The following is a 17,038-nucleotide window of genomic DNA, read 5'->3' as shown; positions in this document are numbered from 1 at the left end:
CTTCGATCCTCCTCCAGCTTGATATGTAACTTTTTACTTGGTTGCCTCTCGTTACATGGTAAGAACAATATCTTGTTTTTGTGCATGTCTTTTTTGAAAGCAAACAATATTAGTTTTATATATTCTAATGCCCACTTGCCTATGTATCCATTCTAATGCCCACTTGCCTATGTTATGTACACTTCCTAACAACTCCCAGCTTTTCTCTGATTCACTAGCTAATCCAAAATCACCGGCGCTGGCATCCCAAAAATCCACCCAGCCTATCTCATGGATCACATGTACAAAAGATACGTAACTTTATTTCCTTCATGCTTATCCACAAGCCCTCAGTTCCCTAGATGGTTCCCTCCTGCCACATGTCATCATTTTAGACCTTTAGCTTGGTACACCATTTACCCCTCTCTTGGGGCACGACTAAAACATTTACCCCTTGGCATTTTTACACATCTAGGTGCACCTAGGCCTTAGCACTCAGAACCACCTAGTCGATGCCAATACACCCTCACCTAGGACCTTGGCAGTTACTTCCCCTGACCATTTTATTTACGCACATAAAATATTACAAAAGTCGGTCATCTAAGAGAAAATGCCCACCGATCTTTCCGAGGTCATGCTATCTCGGTTAGAGCATAAAATTCCTTCCCTCTTCAAGCATCAGCGTCCTCGATGATGAAATCTGGGAACACTCCCCGTAATTGGTACACGGATTCCAAGGTAGCTTCCGATAGAGATAGACCATGCCATGCAACCAACACCGTGGGTATCTTCCGATTGCGCACTTGCATTGTTCCTTGCTCTAGGATTCTTGTTGGTTTGCGTCTTGCATTATCCTCTATCTCCTGAAACAAAACCACACCTTCGATTATTAGTGAGTCACCTATATGCCAAAATTTCTTTAAACGAGAAACATGAAACACTGGGTGCACCTTACACCCCTGTGGTAATTCTAATTTATACGCTACCTTGCCTATTCTTTTTAGAATTAACCATGGTCCACAATATCGAGGTGATAACTTAGCACACTCTCCTGCAGTCAAAGACTTAGAGTGCGAAGGAACTCTGAGAAAAACTTGTTCTCCTTCCTTAAATTCTCTAACGGATCGGTTTTCATCCGCATACGCCTTAGCTCTATCCATAGCTTGGCGGATGTTAGCTCTCGCAAGTGCTAGCATCTCCCGCATCTGAACCACAAAGTTCGCGGCACTAGGCACATTCTGAGGTACTCCAACTATAGTTGGATCCGCTGGTCTATAACCATAGTTCAGCTCAAACGGACTGAACCCTGTAGAGGAATGTTTTATGGCAACCACTTGTCCCATGTATGTTGCCTCAATGACACATATGCTCTAAGCATATCCTCTAAAATTTGGTTGATTCTTTCCGTCTGACCATCCGTTTCTGGATGATCCCCACTACTCATTCCCAACTCAATCCTTAGTGTCTCAAATACCGCAGTCCAAAAATGACCGGTAAATTTGACATCTCTGTCTGACACTATGGATTTGGGTAATCCATGCAGATGAAATATATGTCTAATAAACAAATCCGCCACTTGCGGGGCACTAACAAATTCTCTAGTTGGAATGAAGTGAGCCATCTTGGTGAGACGATCAACCACCACAAGGATAGAATCATATCCACCTTGTGTCGTAGGCAGCCCTACAATAAAGTCCATGGAAATGCTCTCCCACTTACTTAGTGGTATCCCCAAGGGCTGTAAAAGTCCGGGTGGCTTCACCCGTTCGGCCTTACTTACCTGACACGAAAAACAACGTGTCACATATTCATGAATATGCTTTTTCATCTTTAGCCAAAAGAAATCTCGCTTCACGAGATCATATGTCTTCTCTACTCCTGGATGTCCCGCACATGGGCTATCATGGCACTGTCGCGAATGACTCTCTACCTGAGATCATTCTGATTAGGTACTACGACCTTGCCATTTCTTTTCAGCATACCATCCCTTATGGCATATCTTGCATACGTTTGGCCTTTTCTGGATGCCAAGTCATCCTTTTCGTTTTCCCTGGGTTTTAACATATGAGCCTTAGGCCATAGACTCTGGACAAACTCGTCCACCTTTTGAGTTTCTCTAATCTCGGCCATTAGAGCACTCTCTAATACCGTGAAACTCATGTTATGCATAATGCGTGACAACGCATTAGCAACTTTATTATCTTTTTCTCTTCGGTACCAAATCGTCAAATTAAACTCCTGCATGAGTTCTGCCCACCTAGCTTGGCGGCCTCTCAAGTCAGGTTGTTTACAAAAATGTTTCAGAGTATCATGATCAACATCCACATAAAACTCTGATCCATACAAATAATGTCGCCATGTTTTCAAAGCATGGACAACAGCATACAACTCTAATTCATGAGTTGGCCAATTTCTTTGAGAGGGAGAAAGCTTCTTGCTTTCAAAAGCCACTGGCCTTCCCTCTTGGAGGAGAACTGCTCCTACCGCAATGCCACTTGCATCGGTTTCCAGGAACAACAGTTTATGGGAATCAACTATTTTTAACACCGGTCCTGTGACCACAGCTTGTTTTATGGTGTTAAAACTTTCTTGTTGATTCTGTCCCCATATAAAAGGTACTTTATCTGAGGTCAAATCAGTCAATGGAGATACTATTTCGGAATATCCTTTGATATGCCTTCGATAAAATTGGACAAATCCCAAAAATGATCGCAAAGCGGTCAAACTCTAAGGGATTGGCCAAGTCAGTATCGCAGCCACTTTCTTTGGATCCATTTCTACCCCCTCTAGAGTAATTATGAATCCTAAGTATTCAAGTCTAACCATACACAGTATAGTTTTCTTCTTATTCACATAAAGACTGGCTTTCCTCAAAGTACTAAACACTATTCTTAAGTGTTCATGATGCTCAGTAATACTTTTACTGAATACCAAAATATTGCCAATAAAATGTACTACAAACTTTCCGATATACGGACGTAGTAAATCGTTCATAAGCATGACGAATGTAGCTGGAGCATTGGTAAGTCCAAAGGGCATTACCAAAAACTCATAATGACCAAATCTGCTTCTAAAAGCGGTTTTATGCACATCCTCGGCTCTAATACGAATCTGATAGTAGCCACATTTAAGATCTATCTTACTGAAAATTACGGCCCCATGTAATGCATCTGAGCCATCGGATACCTGTGCTTAACAGTGATATTATTTAATGCTCTGTAATCTATACAGAGGCGAAAAGTATCATCTTTCTTCCTCTTTAATATCACTGGCGAAGCAAAAGGTAAAAAACTGGTTTGAATCTGCCCCAACTTGAGGTATTCTTCCAGTTGTCTTCGCACCTCAGCTTCTTCTATAAAGCTTAATCTATAGGGAGGTCTATTTATAGGTTCTGCCCCCGGGATCAGCTCAATTTTATGTTGAACATTCCGCTCTGGAGGTAACCCATAAGGTAACTCATCCCTAAAACAATCAGAGAACTTCTCCGATATTTCTTTAGCCAACTCGGCCATTTCCCCATGTTGGGTAGCCTCAGTGCTAGTCGACGCATCATCAATCGACTCTACCGATGCTATACACAGACACAGAAACTCTTTTGGAGTCTTCCAAATTTCCATGGCTGAAATCAATGGTCCTCGAGGTAAATCCTTTTCATCTCGCAAAACATATTCTAACCCGTTCATCTTGAACTGGTACATATGCTTTTTCCAATCAATGGCTGGATTTTTCCAAAAATGCCAAGCCATGCCTAGGGCTATATATGCGTGAGCAAGCCTGGTCAATTCAAAGTCCAGCTGCTCAACATAGTCCTGAATTCGAAGTTCCAACTAGGTAACCCTCTGGTCCCATACTTCAGTTGAACTTCCGTCCGCCATCCTAACCGTATAAGCATAGTCAGACGGACTAGTTTTTAACTTGAGCCTCTTAATAAGCTTCGAGTTGATTACATTGTGCGTTGACGCTGAGACATCATGATTGGCTACTTGCCCTTTCATTTTAATCAACTCGGGCTCATCGAAAACCGTATATCCCGTTGCTGCGGGCTTTGAAAGGATGTTATCAGGTGCACCGCTTACTAACTTAGTAACAGACACACTTAACAACATAGGTACTAACCTCTGAGAAGGTCCCGTCAATTGCATCTGCATATGTTCCGCATTGGGACTCTCCTGCATTTCCGCGTCGCATTCAGATATTATCATATTGGCCGTGCGATGGTCTTTGTTTAGTGGACAATCTTTCCACTAATGTTGCTGAAGGTAGCCGAAGCACAATCCTTCTTTTCTAGCTTTTTCTTTTTGCTCAGGGGTCAACGAGGACTTTGACCAATCCCGGGCTGCCATTGGAGTTACTTTCCTTTTCACCCCAACGGTGGTACTTGTCTTTGTTGGTCCCTCAACCGGCTTCACCTGCCTGGTTTGGCCACTTGGCTGCAAGATACTTGTCTTTGAAGTCCATTTCCTCTGAAATCCCCCTTTTCTCGGGTACTCATGCTGAGTCCCAGCCTGCACAAACCCACTAGGTCTGCCTCTGGCATCCTCATAATTCAGGGCTACTGCAATAGATTCATCTAATGTAGTCACATATTTAGCCCGAACTTCCATTTTAATCTTGTCGTTCAGTCCGTAGATATAGTATTTCAACTGAACCGACATAAGGAGAGGGTCTGTTATCTTCATAACACATTCCCTGAACTTGTCAGTGTACTCTGCCACCGACAAATTCCTCTGGCGAAGGTTTCTATAAGCCTCCCAAGCTCGGGACTCTTCGTCAGGTGGAAGAAAGTGTTTCTTAAATTCAGCCTTAAACCCTTCCCAGGTGGTAGGGGCAACTTGATCTTTCTGTTGCTTAATCCACCATCTATCCGCTGCCTCAATAAACAGGTGAGTGATCTCGCGGATTTTCTTAAGATCAGATCTGATTTCACAAATGGCGAAGGCTTCTTCCCACTTGTGTAACCAAACCTCGATCACATCAGAACTGCGCTCGGTCATCCGACTAGCGTACTTTTCCGGTCTATAGTTGGCAATATTAGGTACCTTGACCTTCGCACGTTCTGATGAGTGTATACTGGGCTCTAGCTCTGCTGGAGCTTTGCCCTTTTCATTTCTGGATGGTCTAGCCGACAAGGCTTGCACCATCTCTCTAATTTCATTTTGACCAGCGTTCACTTGAAGCTGCTGGTTCATGATCTGTTCTAAAGCATCTTCTAATACAAAAATCCTACCCACCAGAGTAGGTGTTGTGTGATGGAACATTTCTTGCGTAGATCACGCTCTAGATTTACCAGGATTTACCCTAGAATCTTGTCCCTCTGTCTCCATTCTTTCAAAAGGGAAAATAGAAAAAAAAAAAATTTACTTTCTTTCAACTTCTTTCCGTACGTCAAAACCCCAAAAGTATATCACACTTCGAATTCCCCTTTTGCTGTACAGGAATAATAGAGTGCAACTGAAAAGTTGTATAGAAGGGAAAAAAAGATGCTCCCTGGATGCTCCACGTAGCGCAAATCACCGAGACTTCCTTCTTCTGCCAAAGCCTTTGCAAGTCTCTAGGTTTCTGCAAAACTCTGTCTTTCTGACAGGAAATTATCGGACAGCAGATAAGTGGAAACTGGTGGCCAAAAAACTCTTTTTTTTTTCCTCCACAGTAATTGGATGAATAACTGTCTGGTTACACTAATGGACCAACTGGCTGTGGTTTGGTGAACATATGAATTATCTGCAGTTAGCTAGACCAGACCAAACGACACGGTCTCTAATTTCACACTGATTCTCCGTCGAATCACCACATAGCCATGAGCTGCCTATGCGTCGCCCTTCGCCATCTCTTACAAAATCAGCCTGCTCTCTATATCATCAGACGTGCGCCTGCGTGAAGGTAATCTGTGCCTTTGTCAATTGCGATCGATGCCTACAGCTTCTCAGAGCACCTCATATCATCCATCAGGTGCCTCTCAAGTCTACCCCGTCGCGTGGAGGTCACGAGCCCCTGGAGTCGCCATCACGTCCTACTCATGAGCCCTTGTACGCGTAGGAGACAAACTACCACACAGCCTCAGCATTTCCGCACCACAGCCTCAGCATTTCCGCACCAAGCATACACCTTAACTCATTTTCTCCGTTTTGGCGTCACGCGTAGCAGAGTTGTCCCTTGTTCATCACAAGTGAATTATGCACAAAAGCAATTTAATGCACGTTCGACTCCCGTTTGCTAACAAAGCCTTGCACAAGCGAAGAATGTCGCCTATTTCAATGATACCACACGTCGTTCAACCCCCTATGCTCCTGCGATAACTTTTATACGTAACTCGTATGAATTCCTTCGTCCACCTGAACGCTCACCTGCTCTGATACCAATTGTTATGTACTTTTCCTAACAACTCCCAGCTTTTCTCTGATTCACTAGCTAATCCAAAATCACCGGCGCTGACATCCCAAAAATCCACCCAGCCTATCTCATGGATCACATGTACAAAAGATACGTAACTTTATTTCCTTCATGCTTATCCACAAGCCCTCAGTTCCCTAGATGGTTCCCTCCTGCCACATGTCATCATTTTAGACCTTTAGCTTGGTACACCATTTACCCCTCTCTTGGGGCACAATTAAAACATTTGCCCCTTGGCATTTTTACACATCTAGGTGCACCTAGGCCTTAGCACTCAGAACCACCTAGTCGATGCCAATACACCCTCACCTAGGACCTTGGCAGTTACTTCCCTTGACCATTTTATTTACGCACATAAAATATTACAAAAGTCGGTCATCTAAGAGAAAATGCCCACCGATCTTTCCGAGGTCATGCTATCTCGGCTAGAGCATAACAGCCTATGTATCAAAACAGCATATAATCTACAATCACCTTCCTTTCTTTGCAAAAAAATACAGATGCCTTGCAATTTGGTCCACATAGGGAATGGGGAAATCACACTACATGGCACAAAATGCATTCTTTAGACATACACAACACTTTGGAGGAAACAGAAAGCCAATAGTTTAAAAGAAGTCTTCTAGTGGTTCTATCGAGGAATACTACAAATGCTTCAAGCCAAGAAGAAAGTTAATACATCACAAGTTAAGCTAGCTTTCAGATTGGCTCAAAAGGAAAGAAGGAGGCAGATTTTAGAGAACTCAAATGCAGCACAAAGACATGAATTTTGCTCTGAGGCATTACTTGTAAATTTTTTCCTTGTACTTACTGGTGGGTTTTTACCTCTTTTAAGGTTTCCCACACAGAAATATAAGATTTCACTTTTTTTTTTTTAAAGTGTGTGTGTGTTTGTGTATGTGGTGTGTGTGAGAGAGAGATCTCGTGCTAGCCCTCGTGCTCCCACGCTGCAACTGCTTGTTTCTCCCTCAGTTTGACGCCCTCGAGGTTCCGTTTGACACCCGTTTTGTGTCCGTACACTCTGCCAAAAAATTCAAAAACATATATTTTTTTTTCGTACTGTCAAAAATCCGTACGATTTTGTCCATACAGCCAGGAAAAATCCGTACAATTTTGTCCGTACAGTTTTATCCATACAGTTGGGAAAAATCCGTACAATTTTGCTATCAGAAAATTCGGGGGGGAGGGGAAAATTGTACTGTCAAAAATCCGTACGATTTTGTCCGTACACCCAGGAAAAATCCATACAGTTTTGTACCTGATGTGCTTTCCTCCTTGTAAAGCATTGCTGCTTCCAAGTCTTTTCCTTAACTCGAATGGCGGATTATTCCTATGAGAAAACCTTTCACAAAGACAAGTCAGTTTCCAACAAGAAACAAAAACAGGTGATGGATTCAGATGATTCCCTTCATGACTCTACTGAGACTCGGCTTGTTTATGAGGTTATGCATGAAGGGTTTAAAGACACCTGCAAAGGTTGGAAAGATCCACTTCCCACCACTGGCAATATGGTGGAAGTGGATTATATATTTGATCTAGTTAAGGAGTATGCAAAGCATGCCATTATAATTTTCTTCCCAGGACGGATGCCTACTGCAACAGATGTTGGGAATTGGTTGACTCGAACCCTGGGTGGTTCTTATAGAGAAACTGTAGGGTTTGCAGTGGAGTGATCAAAAAGTAGACACAATACTCAGACACAACTGAAGAACGGAACTCAGAAAACATAGTGCCTGTCGGTAATATGAAAAACTGAATACAAGAACCTCAAGCCGTCGTGTCTGAAGGACCGTGGCTGAGGTGAATCAGAAAGATGATTCCATGTAGAGAGACAGTAGAAAAGATAGCAGCGTAGGGAGCGTAACGCGGTCCTCCGTGTAGCTCAATGATGACGAGGATGATGAAGGGCTGGAGCTGCCCTAGGAAATGGCTGAAAACCAGCATGCTCTGAGGAAGGAACCTTCAGGCTATCTCGAATAGCAACATGATGAAGAAAAGGAGCTGATCTGGGGCAGAAGGAGCTGATCTGGAGCAGAGGAGCAGAAGGGGACAGATCTGGAGTAGGATGGAACAGATCTGGAGCAGAAGGAGCTGATCTGGAGTAGAGGAGCAGAAGGGGACAGATCTGGAGCAGGATGGGACAGATCTGGAGCAGAAGGGACAGATCTGGAGCAGAAGGGACAGATCTGAGTAGAGCAGCAGAAGTTGGGACAGATCTGAAGGAGAGGATGGAGCAGCCAGGAGGCAAGAAGGAGAGGCAGAAGAGGAGGCAGCAGAGGAGGCAGAAGTGGAGGCAGCAGTGAAGGCAGATCTGAAGAGGAGAGGTAGATGGAGCAGGCGGGCCTGCAGCAAAAGATGGAGGAGATGAGGAGCAGCTGCAGGTCCTGTCCTGTCAAAGGAAGTGTGGGGGCAGAAGCCTTTTATAGGCCAGACCTAGCTGGTCGGTAGGTCGGCCAGCTGGTCGGTAGGTCTGCCAGCTGGTCGGCCAGTTCTGGTCGGCCAGACCAGCTGGTCTTTCTGGCCACTTGGTTGGCTGGTGTTTTGAAAGGGAGGAAGGATGGGAGTAGAAGATGGTGTTCTAAAAGGGAGGTAGGGATGGGAGTAGAAGATGGAGTTCTCTCCCTTAGTGCGCAGCGGAATGAAGAGGAAAAAGATATGTTCATAGGAGTGATGCTCCCCGTACTTATGGTCTCCATGAAGAAGCAGAATCTTTAGATCACCAAAGATCTGGGGTCTTTAGATCACCATGGCTCTGATACCATATAGAGAAACTGTAGGGTTTGCAGTGGAGTGATCAAAAAGTAGACAATACTCAGACACAACTGAAGAACGGAACTCAGAAAACATAGTGCCTGTCGGTAATATGAAAAACTGAATACAAGAACCTCAAGCCGTCGTGTCTGAAGGACCGTGGCTGAGGTGAATCAGAAAGATGATTCCATGTAGAGAGACAGTAGAAAAGATAGCAGCGTAGGGAGCGTAACGCGGTCCTCCGTGTAGCTCAATGATGACGAGGATGATGAAGGGCTGGAGCTGCCCTAGGAAATGGCTGAAAACCAGCATGCTCTGAGGAAGGAACCTTCAGGCTATCTCGAATAGCAACATGATGAAGAAAAGGAGCTGATCTGGGGCAGAAGGAGCTGATCTGGAGCAGAGGAGCAGAAGGGGACAGATCTGGAGTAGGATGGAACAGATCTGGAGCAGAAGGAGCTGATCTGGAGCAGAAGGAGCTGAAGGGGACAGATCTGGAGCAGGATGGGACAGATCTGGAGCAGAAGGGACAGAGCTGAAGCAGATTTGAGTAGAGCAGCAGAAGTTGGGACAGATCTGGAGGAGAGGATGGAGCAGCCAGGAGGCAGGAAGGAGAGGCAGAAGAGGAGGCAGCAGAGGAGGCAGAAGTGGAGGCAGCAGTGAAGGCAGATCTAAAGAGGAGAGGTAGATGGAGCAGGTGGGCCTGCAGCAAAAGATGGAGGAGATGAGGAGTAGCTGCAGGTCCTGTCCTGTCAAAGGAAGTGTGGGGGCAGAAGCCTTTTATAGGCCAGACCTAGCTGGTCGGTAGGTCGGCCAGCTGGTCGGTAGGTCTGCCAGCTGGTCGGCCAGTTCTGGTCAGCCAGACCAGCTGGTCTTTCTGGCCACTTGGTTGGCTGAGATGGCTGGCCTTTTGGCTGGCCTATGAGCTATTAGATTGCCCCATAAATTGGGGATTGCTTAGTTGCTGAATAGTTCTTATGTCAAAAAAGTTCATTATGCAGCGAGGGTCTTTTTTTAGATCATCAAGGCTGATGAGGAGCACCGTCAGGTTTTGCTGGAGCACTCTCCTCTGTATATGCCAAAAAGACCTCATGATCTATGTAGCGGGTCTGCAAGCAATCAAAGAAAGATTGCTGCAGAGAACGCCTAAAAACAAACAAAGAGAAAGCAGGATCACCAAAGACTTTACAATTCCTATATGTCCATAAATTCCATAGTGCACAGTAGTGAACCCAAACGAAGAAAAGATGAAACTCCAGTCTGGATGGATGAAACCCAAATAGCCAGAAGAACTTCCCAAACAGAATAGATGGGAATCTCACTAGTAGGCGTTGTCAAAGCAGATAAAAAAACTCACGAGAGCACGAACAATGCCAAAACAAGTGAGGCACAGTCTCCGAAGAAGCAGAACATTTGTGGCAAAGTGCAAGAGCAATGTGTCGATGAGCTAATAGCTGTCCAGATGGAAACACTCCCAAAAGAACTCGCCAAAAGAAAACCTGTTGCCGAAGCGGTACTTTATAGGCCCAAAGGTGCTGTAATCTTTTCCTCCACCATTTGGCTGGGTGATGCATTCGCCAAACAGAATCACACCTCTTTGAAACCCAAGGTTGAGGCAAAAGGATTTTATACAATGCAGGTATAGTAATCTGAGATGGCCGCAAAGGACGAGAAGAGGACCCTGGAGAAGAAAGTCCAATCTTCCAGCCGGCGGTCCTGGAGTTCCAAAGGAGGAATCGGAGCAAAAGGCGAAAGCATAGAAGTAATTTGTCGCCACAAAGAACAATAATGAGAGCCCAATCCATATGTAGTGGCTGCTAGAGAAAAGGGGAGCACAGTAGCAGCACCATCTATAACATCAGCAACCGAGGTGATGCCTTTAAACGAGACAAAGTAGGAACGTCAAGGTTCCTGTAAAGCCAAGGGAGGCTGAAAGACTTTCAACCAATGAATGCTTTTAGCTCTCAAAGAATTCCCAAGCAAAGATTGTCGTCCATTCCATTCTAGATGAGAAAGAACATGCTTCCAGTCAAGAAGCAAGCGGGAGACAAAAGGGCAGCTAGGCAAAGTGCCATTAGTGCAGCCAAAAAAGAAATCCCATTGATCAATGACCAAACGCAGAAATCCTCATATGAGTGACCAGATCCCTAATCATAAGAGCCCAAGGCTGATCACCTTGCAGAAACTACGGCAACATTTTCCCCCTGTGGGCAAGAATATGCACATGAATATCCGTGATCTTCAATCCACCATGCATCTTGGGAGAACAAATGTGATGCATCGAAAGCAGCCTCAGACTTTTTATGCCATGTTTGGATCGCCAGAATATTTCCATAAAGACAGACATGAAAGATGTAAGATGTGTCTTAGTGAACATGATCAATGGCAAGTAAATTTGAATATATGCCACAAGGATGGACTGCACTATTCGAAGACGAACGTGCAAAGGCCAGGTTGCCAGTTCCCAATACTCAAGCTTTTTCCGAAGCTTAGCCAAAACCCAATCAGTTTGTTGTCACCGAGTGAGTTCCCACCCCAAAGGGTAACCAAGATGACGAACAAACTGAGTGGGTGGAATGATATCCCCGGGCCATAATAGACTATGCCAGCCTTTGGAATGCAAAGGGAGCAACTTAGACTTCTGAAAATTAACATGAAGACGAGCTGCCAAACCATAAAAAGAGAGGGCTTGCATCAAGGCACCAAGATCATGGGGCGTATTCCTCGGGGTAAAGAAAGAATCATCAGCATAAGCTTGAGCAACCATGCTGCGATTAGCATCCAAAATTCCAAGCCATGAAGTGATCCTGTAGCCACAAGATGATCAATATATTGCAGCATAGCATGAGTAGCAATGGCATACAGTAAAGCACTGAGAGGGCATCCCTGGCGGACCGAACAACGAAGAGTCCACTCATCAAAGATATCCTTAGAAAGAATGCAAGCCGCATTGCTATCACTGTAAAGCCAATAAATGACCTGCTGCATTTTTTGTCCAAACCCCAAAGCTCGCATAGTTTGCAAGATGAAATCCCATTGAACTGTGTCAAAGGCTTTTGCAATATCTCCCTGCAAGAGTAGAACATCCTGCTGCGTGTATTTGGCATATTCAATCCCAATATAAGCATTGGCAATGTTATCTGTGATATGGCGACGTGGAACAAAGCCATATTGGGAGGGATGCAACCCATCATGCAAGTAACCTTTAATCCGATCAACCACCATTTTGGCAATGATCTTGTAAATGACTAACATGAGCGTGATTGGCCTCCAATCACCAAGTGAATCACATAGCTGCTTCTTTGGAATCAGCTTGAGAAGACCCTTTTTCCATGACACAGGCATCTGCTGATTTTGTTATGCTGTATTTACCATTTGCAGCAAGGTGAATTTAAGAAGATCCCAGAATGCAAGAAAGAATTCAACAGTGAGACCATCCCATCCTGGAGATTTCCATCTGCCACTGGATCTCAGTGCATCAGACAATTCCCTTTCAGTGAAGGGATGTTCAAGTTCCAAAGCTTAAGCATTAGACAAAATTGGATGAATATGCTGCAAAAGAAGCTGATGTGCATACACGACCCGAGGAGAACAAGTATCCACATGCCCAAAATGAGTGGAGAAGTGCTGCACACATAAATCAGCAAGCTCTAAACGAGATGGTGACCAAGAACCATCAGGCATCCGGATCTGACAGATATCGGCAGCCTGTCTTTTGTAGTGTAAACTCTAAAAGAATTGCTTGGAAGAGCAGCCTTATTCCGAAAAAGAGAATTTGCCATAATCTTGAATAACTGCTTGCACCCGAGCAACAAAAGCCTGCCAGGCATAATCCAAACCAATGTGTTTCTGACGAGAGAGAGGTTGAATAGCATCAGGGACCAAGGCTTTAAAGTCAGCATGCTCCAGATAACTACTATTAATTAGCAAAAGCCTTCGGCAAGGCAATCTGTCAGTGGGAAATTCATGTAAGGAAAGCCTCAACCAAAGAGGAGAATGATCCGAATGTGTGAAAGCATGATCAACCCAAATTTGACAAGTAAAGGCATCACAATGCCGTGGATCAACCTGATACCATCTGTCCAAGTGTGCCCGATAAGAAGATTGAGCATTATGCTGAAAGGTATAGCCTGGAAGCATGGGCTGTAATTCTTTCCAGAGATCAACCAAACGCAACTGAAGCAAAAAATCAGACCATGCATGTGTTTCAGAAGCCAACATATGAGTGTGGCTTGAGGTGTTGTCACCCGATTGAGGGGCATTATTAAAGTCACCACAAATGAAGGCATGTTGTCGCCATGGATAAGTATGCATGGCAGCACACATCAAAGCTCTATCACGAGAAGATTGGGGCACATAAACCGATGCAAATTTCCCTTTGAACAAGGCATTGAACAATAATCCATCTACCATGGCGATCATTGAGAGCCACAACAGGTTGAAGGTCATGCTTTACCGAAAAAGCCACACCAGAAAAGGAGTGCTCTTTAGCATAGAAGATATCATAACCAACAAAATGGCCGATCTGACCAGCATACATATGCTGATTATGCTCTTGCAAAGCAACTATATCAGGCTGCAATTGCCTAATATACATCCAGACCAGTTTCCATTTGCGACCATCGCACATTCCCTGTACATTGAGAGTAACACACTTTAGATGATCAAGCATATTTACAGTTATGGCACAAGTATGTACAACAACTAACGGGTTGTCTACGTCTACATTTCCACCTTAATGTCCAAGCCTCTTCCCTGGGATGAAGCATTAGCCGAAGGAGAGGACAAAAGTGCAGCAATTTCTTCTTCAGGAAACAAGGTCCGATTTGCAGTCATAGCAGCCCAAGTCAAGCCAACACCAGAGTTTTCAGCAGGTGTTTTCCCATGAGAGGATGCACCACTCCAAGTCCGAGAAGGCAAAGGTCGCCTGGGGGAGATCACTTTGCGAGGAGTTTGCCATCCATCAGTCAAAATTTTCCCCCCCTTCCCCCGAGGTGGAAAGGACAAAGGCACAGGAAAAGAAGCATTACCATTTGAGACAACCGGCTTTGCCTTTGTCTTGAACAGAGAAAAACTGTTTGACCCCTTTGTTTTTTACCACAGAAGAGGCATTTGCATTCTTATTCAAAGGCTGAACCATTTGAGCTTGCATTGGCATCCGTGGAGCTCGGGAAGGGCATTGTGAAGCCATGTGCCCAAATTGCTTGCATTCAAAGCAAGCACCTGCAAAGAGCCCCGGGTTGGATTCCCCCCATCTAAGAAATAGTACTAGGTCAATGGAGTGAGCTCCCAACATACTATTTTTCAGTAACAAGTTTTCTTTTGCTGATATTGTCCAAAAGAGATATGGCATATTTGACTAGTCACTCTTCTATCATGGGCACCGAGAGAGGGGGATTCCCTTCTTTCGTTTCACGGTTGGTAATGCCAGGAGATTGCAGCTGAGCATTAGGGGTTGGATTCCCTCCAAAGCCCCCCACTGGGATAGCTTCTTCATCACCGCAGATTTGCGTAGGAATTTCTGGAGGAGGCTCTGGAAATCTCTCAGAAATAGAAAGATCACTCTTTTCATTTGGCTTTCTATTCATGGAGGGATTGCAATGAACCAGTGGAGATCACGATTTGGGACTGATCCCACTTGCCCTCGCTGTCATTCTGCAAAGGAGTCAATGCGACATTGCCTTTGGGACTGCAATCAGGTGAGGACAGTTTGGAAAGGGATTGCTCGGATACTCAGCATTTTTCATACTTCCCCTTTCTTCATGACTTGAGGCTCGATCACATGGTTATCCCTTACTGGGCCCCAGGTGTTTTATGAGGGTGAGCCTTCTTCTTGGGCACTCTTGGTCCGCCGGCAGGTGATAGAGCCCTGCTCTCTTCGGGATGTACCACTTACTCCCTTCAGAGCTTCCCATGCTTCAGTGGACACCTCTTGGGAGATTTTGGCTAGCAATTCCTCTTGGCACATTTGGAGAGCCAGATGTACAGAGGCATTGGATGGCACACAGATACACCCATCACAGGTGTTCACGGGTATTTGGACTGACACGGTTCACACATTGATAACCACTTGGGCTAACATGCAGGGCCCTTCACGGGCAGCCTCTTCTAGGAGGACTATTTTTCTTCAAGCTTAGAGGGGTTCTCCCTTTTTCTTGGAGGGTTCTACTGGATTGAGATGGCACTATCAGCCACAATCCTTTCTTTTTGGCTCTTGAGCTTTTCATGCATTGCATGGTGTATCCCGTATGGAGCTTGCTCTAACGGTTTTCTTTAATACTTGATAGAAGTCTCTTTTTGCCCAAAAAAAAAAAAAAAAAAAGGTGCAGGCTAATCAAGGAATTGCACATGGGATCAAATCAAAAGCCTGTTATAGTTGAATGGAGGTTAGCTTCTGCTAGCTACGTGTCATGTCGAGGCATGGTTGAATCACCGGCTAGATGAGTGATGTACTAAATTTTAACTAGGTACAGAGGCATTTTTCCGGACATAACCTTAGGAAAGAAAAAGAAAGTGCCCCATCTTGCAGTGATTCGAGAAAATTTGCCTCATTCGTTTAATCGGTTTCGAGTATAGTATTAGTGTATAGCCCATCGAAGTGGATGACGCTGTAGAAATTGAGACAATCCAAATAGCTTCTCAACGTTTTCGATTTGTGAGAAGTATTGATGAATAATAAAAGTAAGCGGAAATAGAACCGGAGGCCTTGAATACCTGCTGTTGCACAGCAAGCTTGACGGCTGAGAGCAGCCCGCAATGCCTGATTCATGCGTTCTAGCTCTTGTAGTTGATGCAGGCTCTGTGCCCTCCATTGCTGCAGCTTTTCTTCCTCGTCGATGCTGCTTTTCTGACTCTTCTGCTCGCCTTGCCGCTCCTTTCCTAGTTGCTCAATTAGACGGCCATTCTCCTCGGTAAGCTTGAGATTCTCAGCTTTCAAGGCTTGAGCGGTTTGTCGTTCCTGCTGCAGTTGGGCCGTCAAGTCGCCCATTTGGGCGTTGAGGTCGCGAGAGGTGTCGGAGGCGTCAGAGAGGTCATGGACCAAGCGATCGAGGAGGCACAAAGCCTTGGGGTCGAGATTCTCCAAGACGGAGGAGAGCAAGGTGGGAGGATGGGAAGGTTCGAGAGGGGGAGAAGGGGGGGGAGCGGAGGGGGGATCAACAGAAGCAACCATGGCGCGATGTTGGACGAGGAAGGAGAACTCAGAGACAGTGTGTTTTTTGTGTTTGAAGAAATGCCGCGTGAAGGCCAAGGTTCGTTGCTTAACTGTCCTTTTTGAAAAAATAACAAATAACAAAAAATCCCGCCGCCCCTCTCCCAAACCCCTTTTTAAACTTTTCAGCTAGCATTTGGGGCAATCTCTTAATTCGTTGCTATGGCCTTAATTCGTTGCTAAGTCCACATGCTCATTTACCTTACGATAGTGGCATGACATGATTCTTGATTAACCTACGGCAATGGCAAATGACCCTAGAAGCCCCCCGAGCCATTCGGCCAGCTTCTTGGAGAAGCTTCTGCAGCCTGCTATATAAAGTGCAGGTAGGTTGCAGGTTGAAGGAGAGGAGAAGGGGGGTGTGAAAGCCTCCCAACCACTGCAATGGGCAGCAGTGAAGCAAGATGAAGAACAAGGCAGGGCTAAGTGGAGGGAGAGGGAGGGCTGAGCGCAGAGGAGAGGGAGGAAGAGGGAGGGTTGAGCGCAAGGGAGATGGAGGGGAGGGAGAGGGAGGGAGGAGAGGGCTAAGTGCATGGAGGGGAGGGAGAAGGGAGTGACACAAGGTGGATTCCACTGCAACAGAGCAATTAATAGGTTAATTGTGAATTGCATAGGTTAATTAAGAATGAGAGTGAAGATACAGGGCTTAATTAATAGAAAAGAGTCGAGGAGCAATTAGGGAGGGAATATGGGCAATAAACACAAAAA

General features: G+C 45.1%; 1 protein-coding gene across 1 annotated transcript in view; it reads right to left on the bottom strand.

Annotated features, from left to right (window-relative positions):
- The window catches only part of LOC147899600 (uncharacterized), a 220,419-nt gene extending 204,128 nt beyond the window's left edge, over positions 1–16,291 (bottom strand). Inside the window, exon 1 of the mRNA XM_087377757.1 lies at positions 15,835–16,291. Within this exon, the coding sequence (XP_087233883.1) occupies positions 15,835–16,291 (457 nt within the window). The remainder of the gene's footprint in view (positions 1–15,834) is intronic.
- Between the last annotated feature and the right edge of the window lie 747 nt (positions 16,292–17,038).

The sequence above is a fragment of the Dipteris shenzhenensis genome, chromosome 8, assembly GCF_047967505.1.
Source record: "Dipteris shenzhenensis isolate YYH24624 ecotype China chromosome 8, Dip_SZ_1.0, whole genome shotgun sequence".
Taxonomy (NCBI): Eukaryota; Viridiplantae; Streptophyta; class Polypodiopsida; order Gleicheniales; family Dipteridaceae; genus Dipteris; species Dipteris shenzhenensis.
Note: the sequence above shows the minus strand (reverse complement) of the source record. Positions and strands in the feature narration are given on the sequence as shown.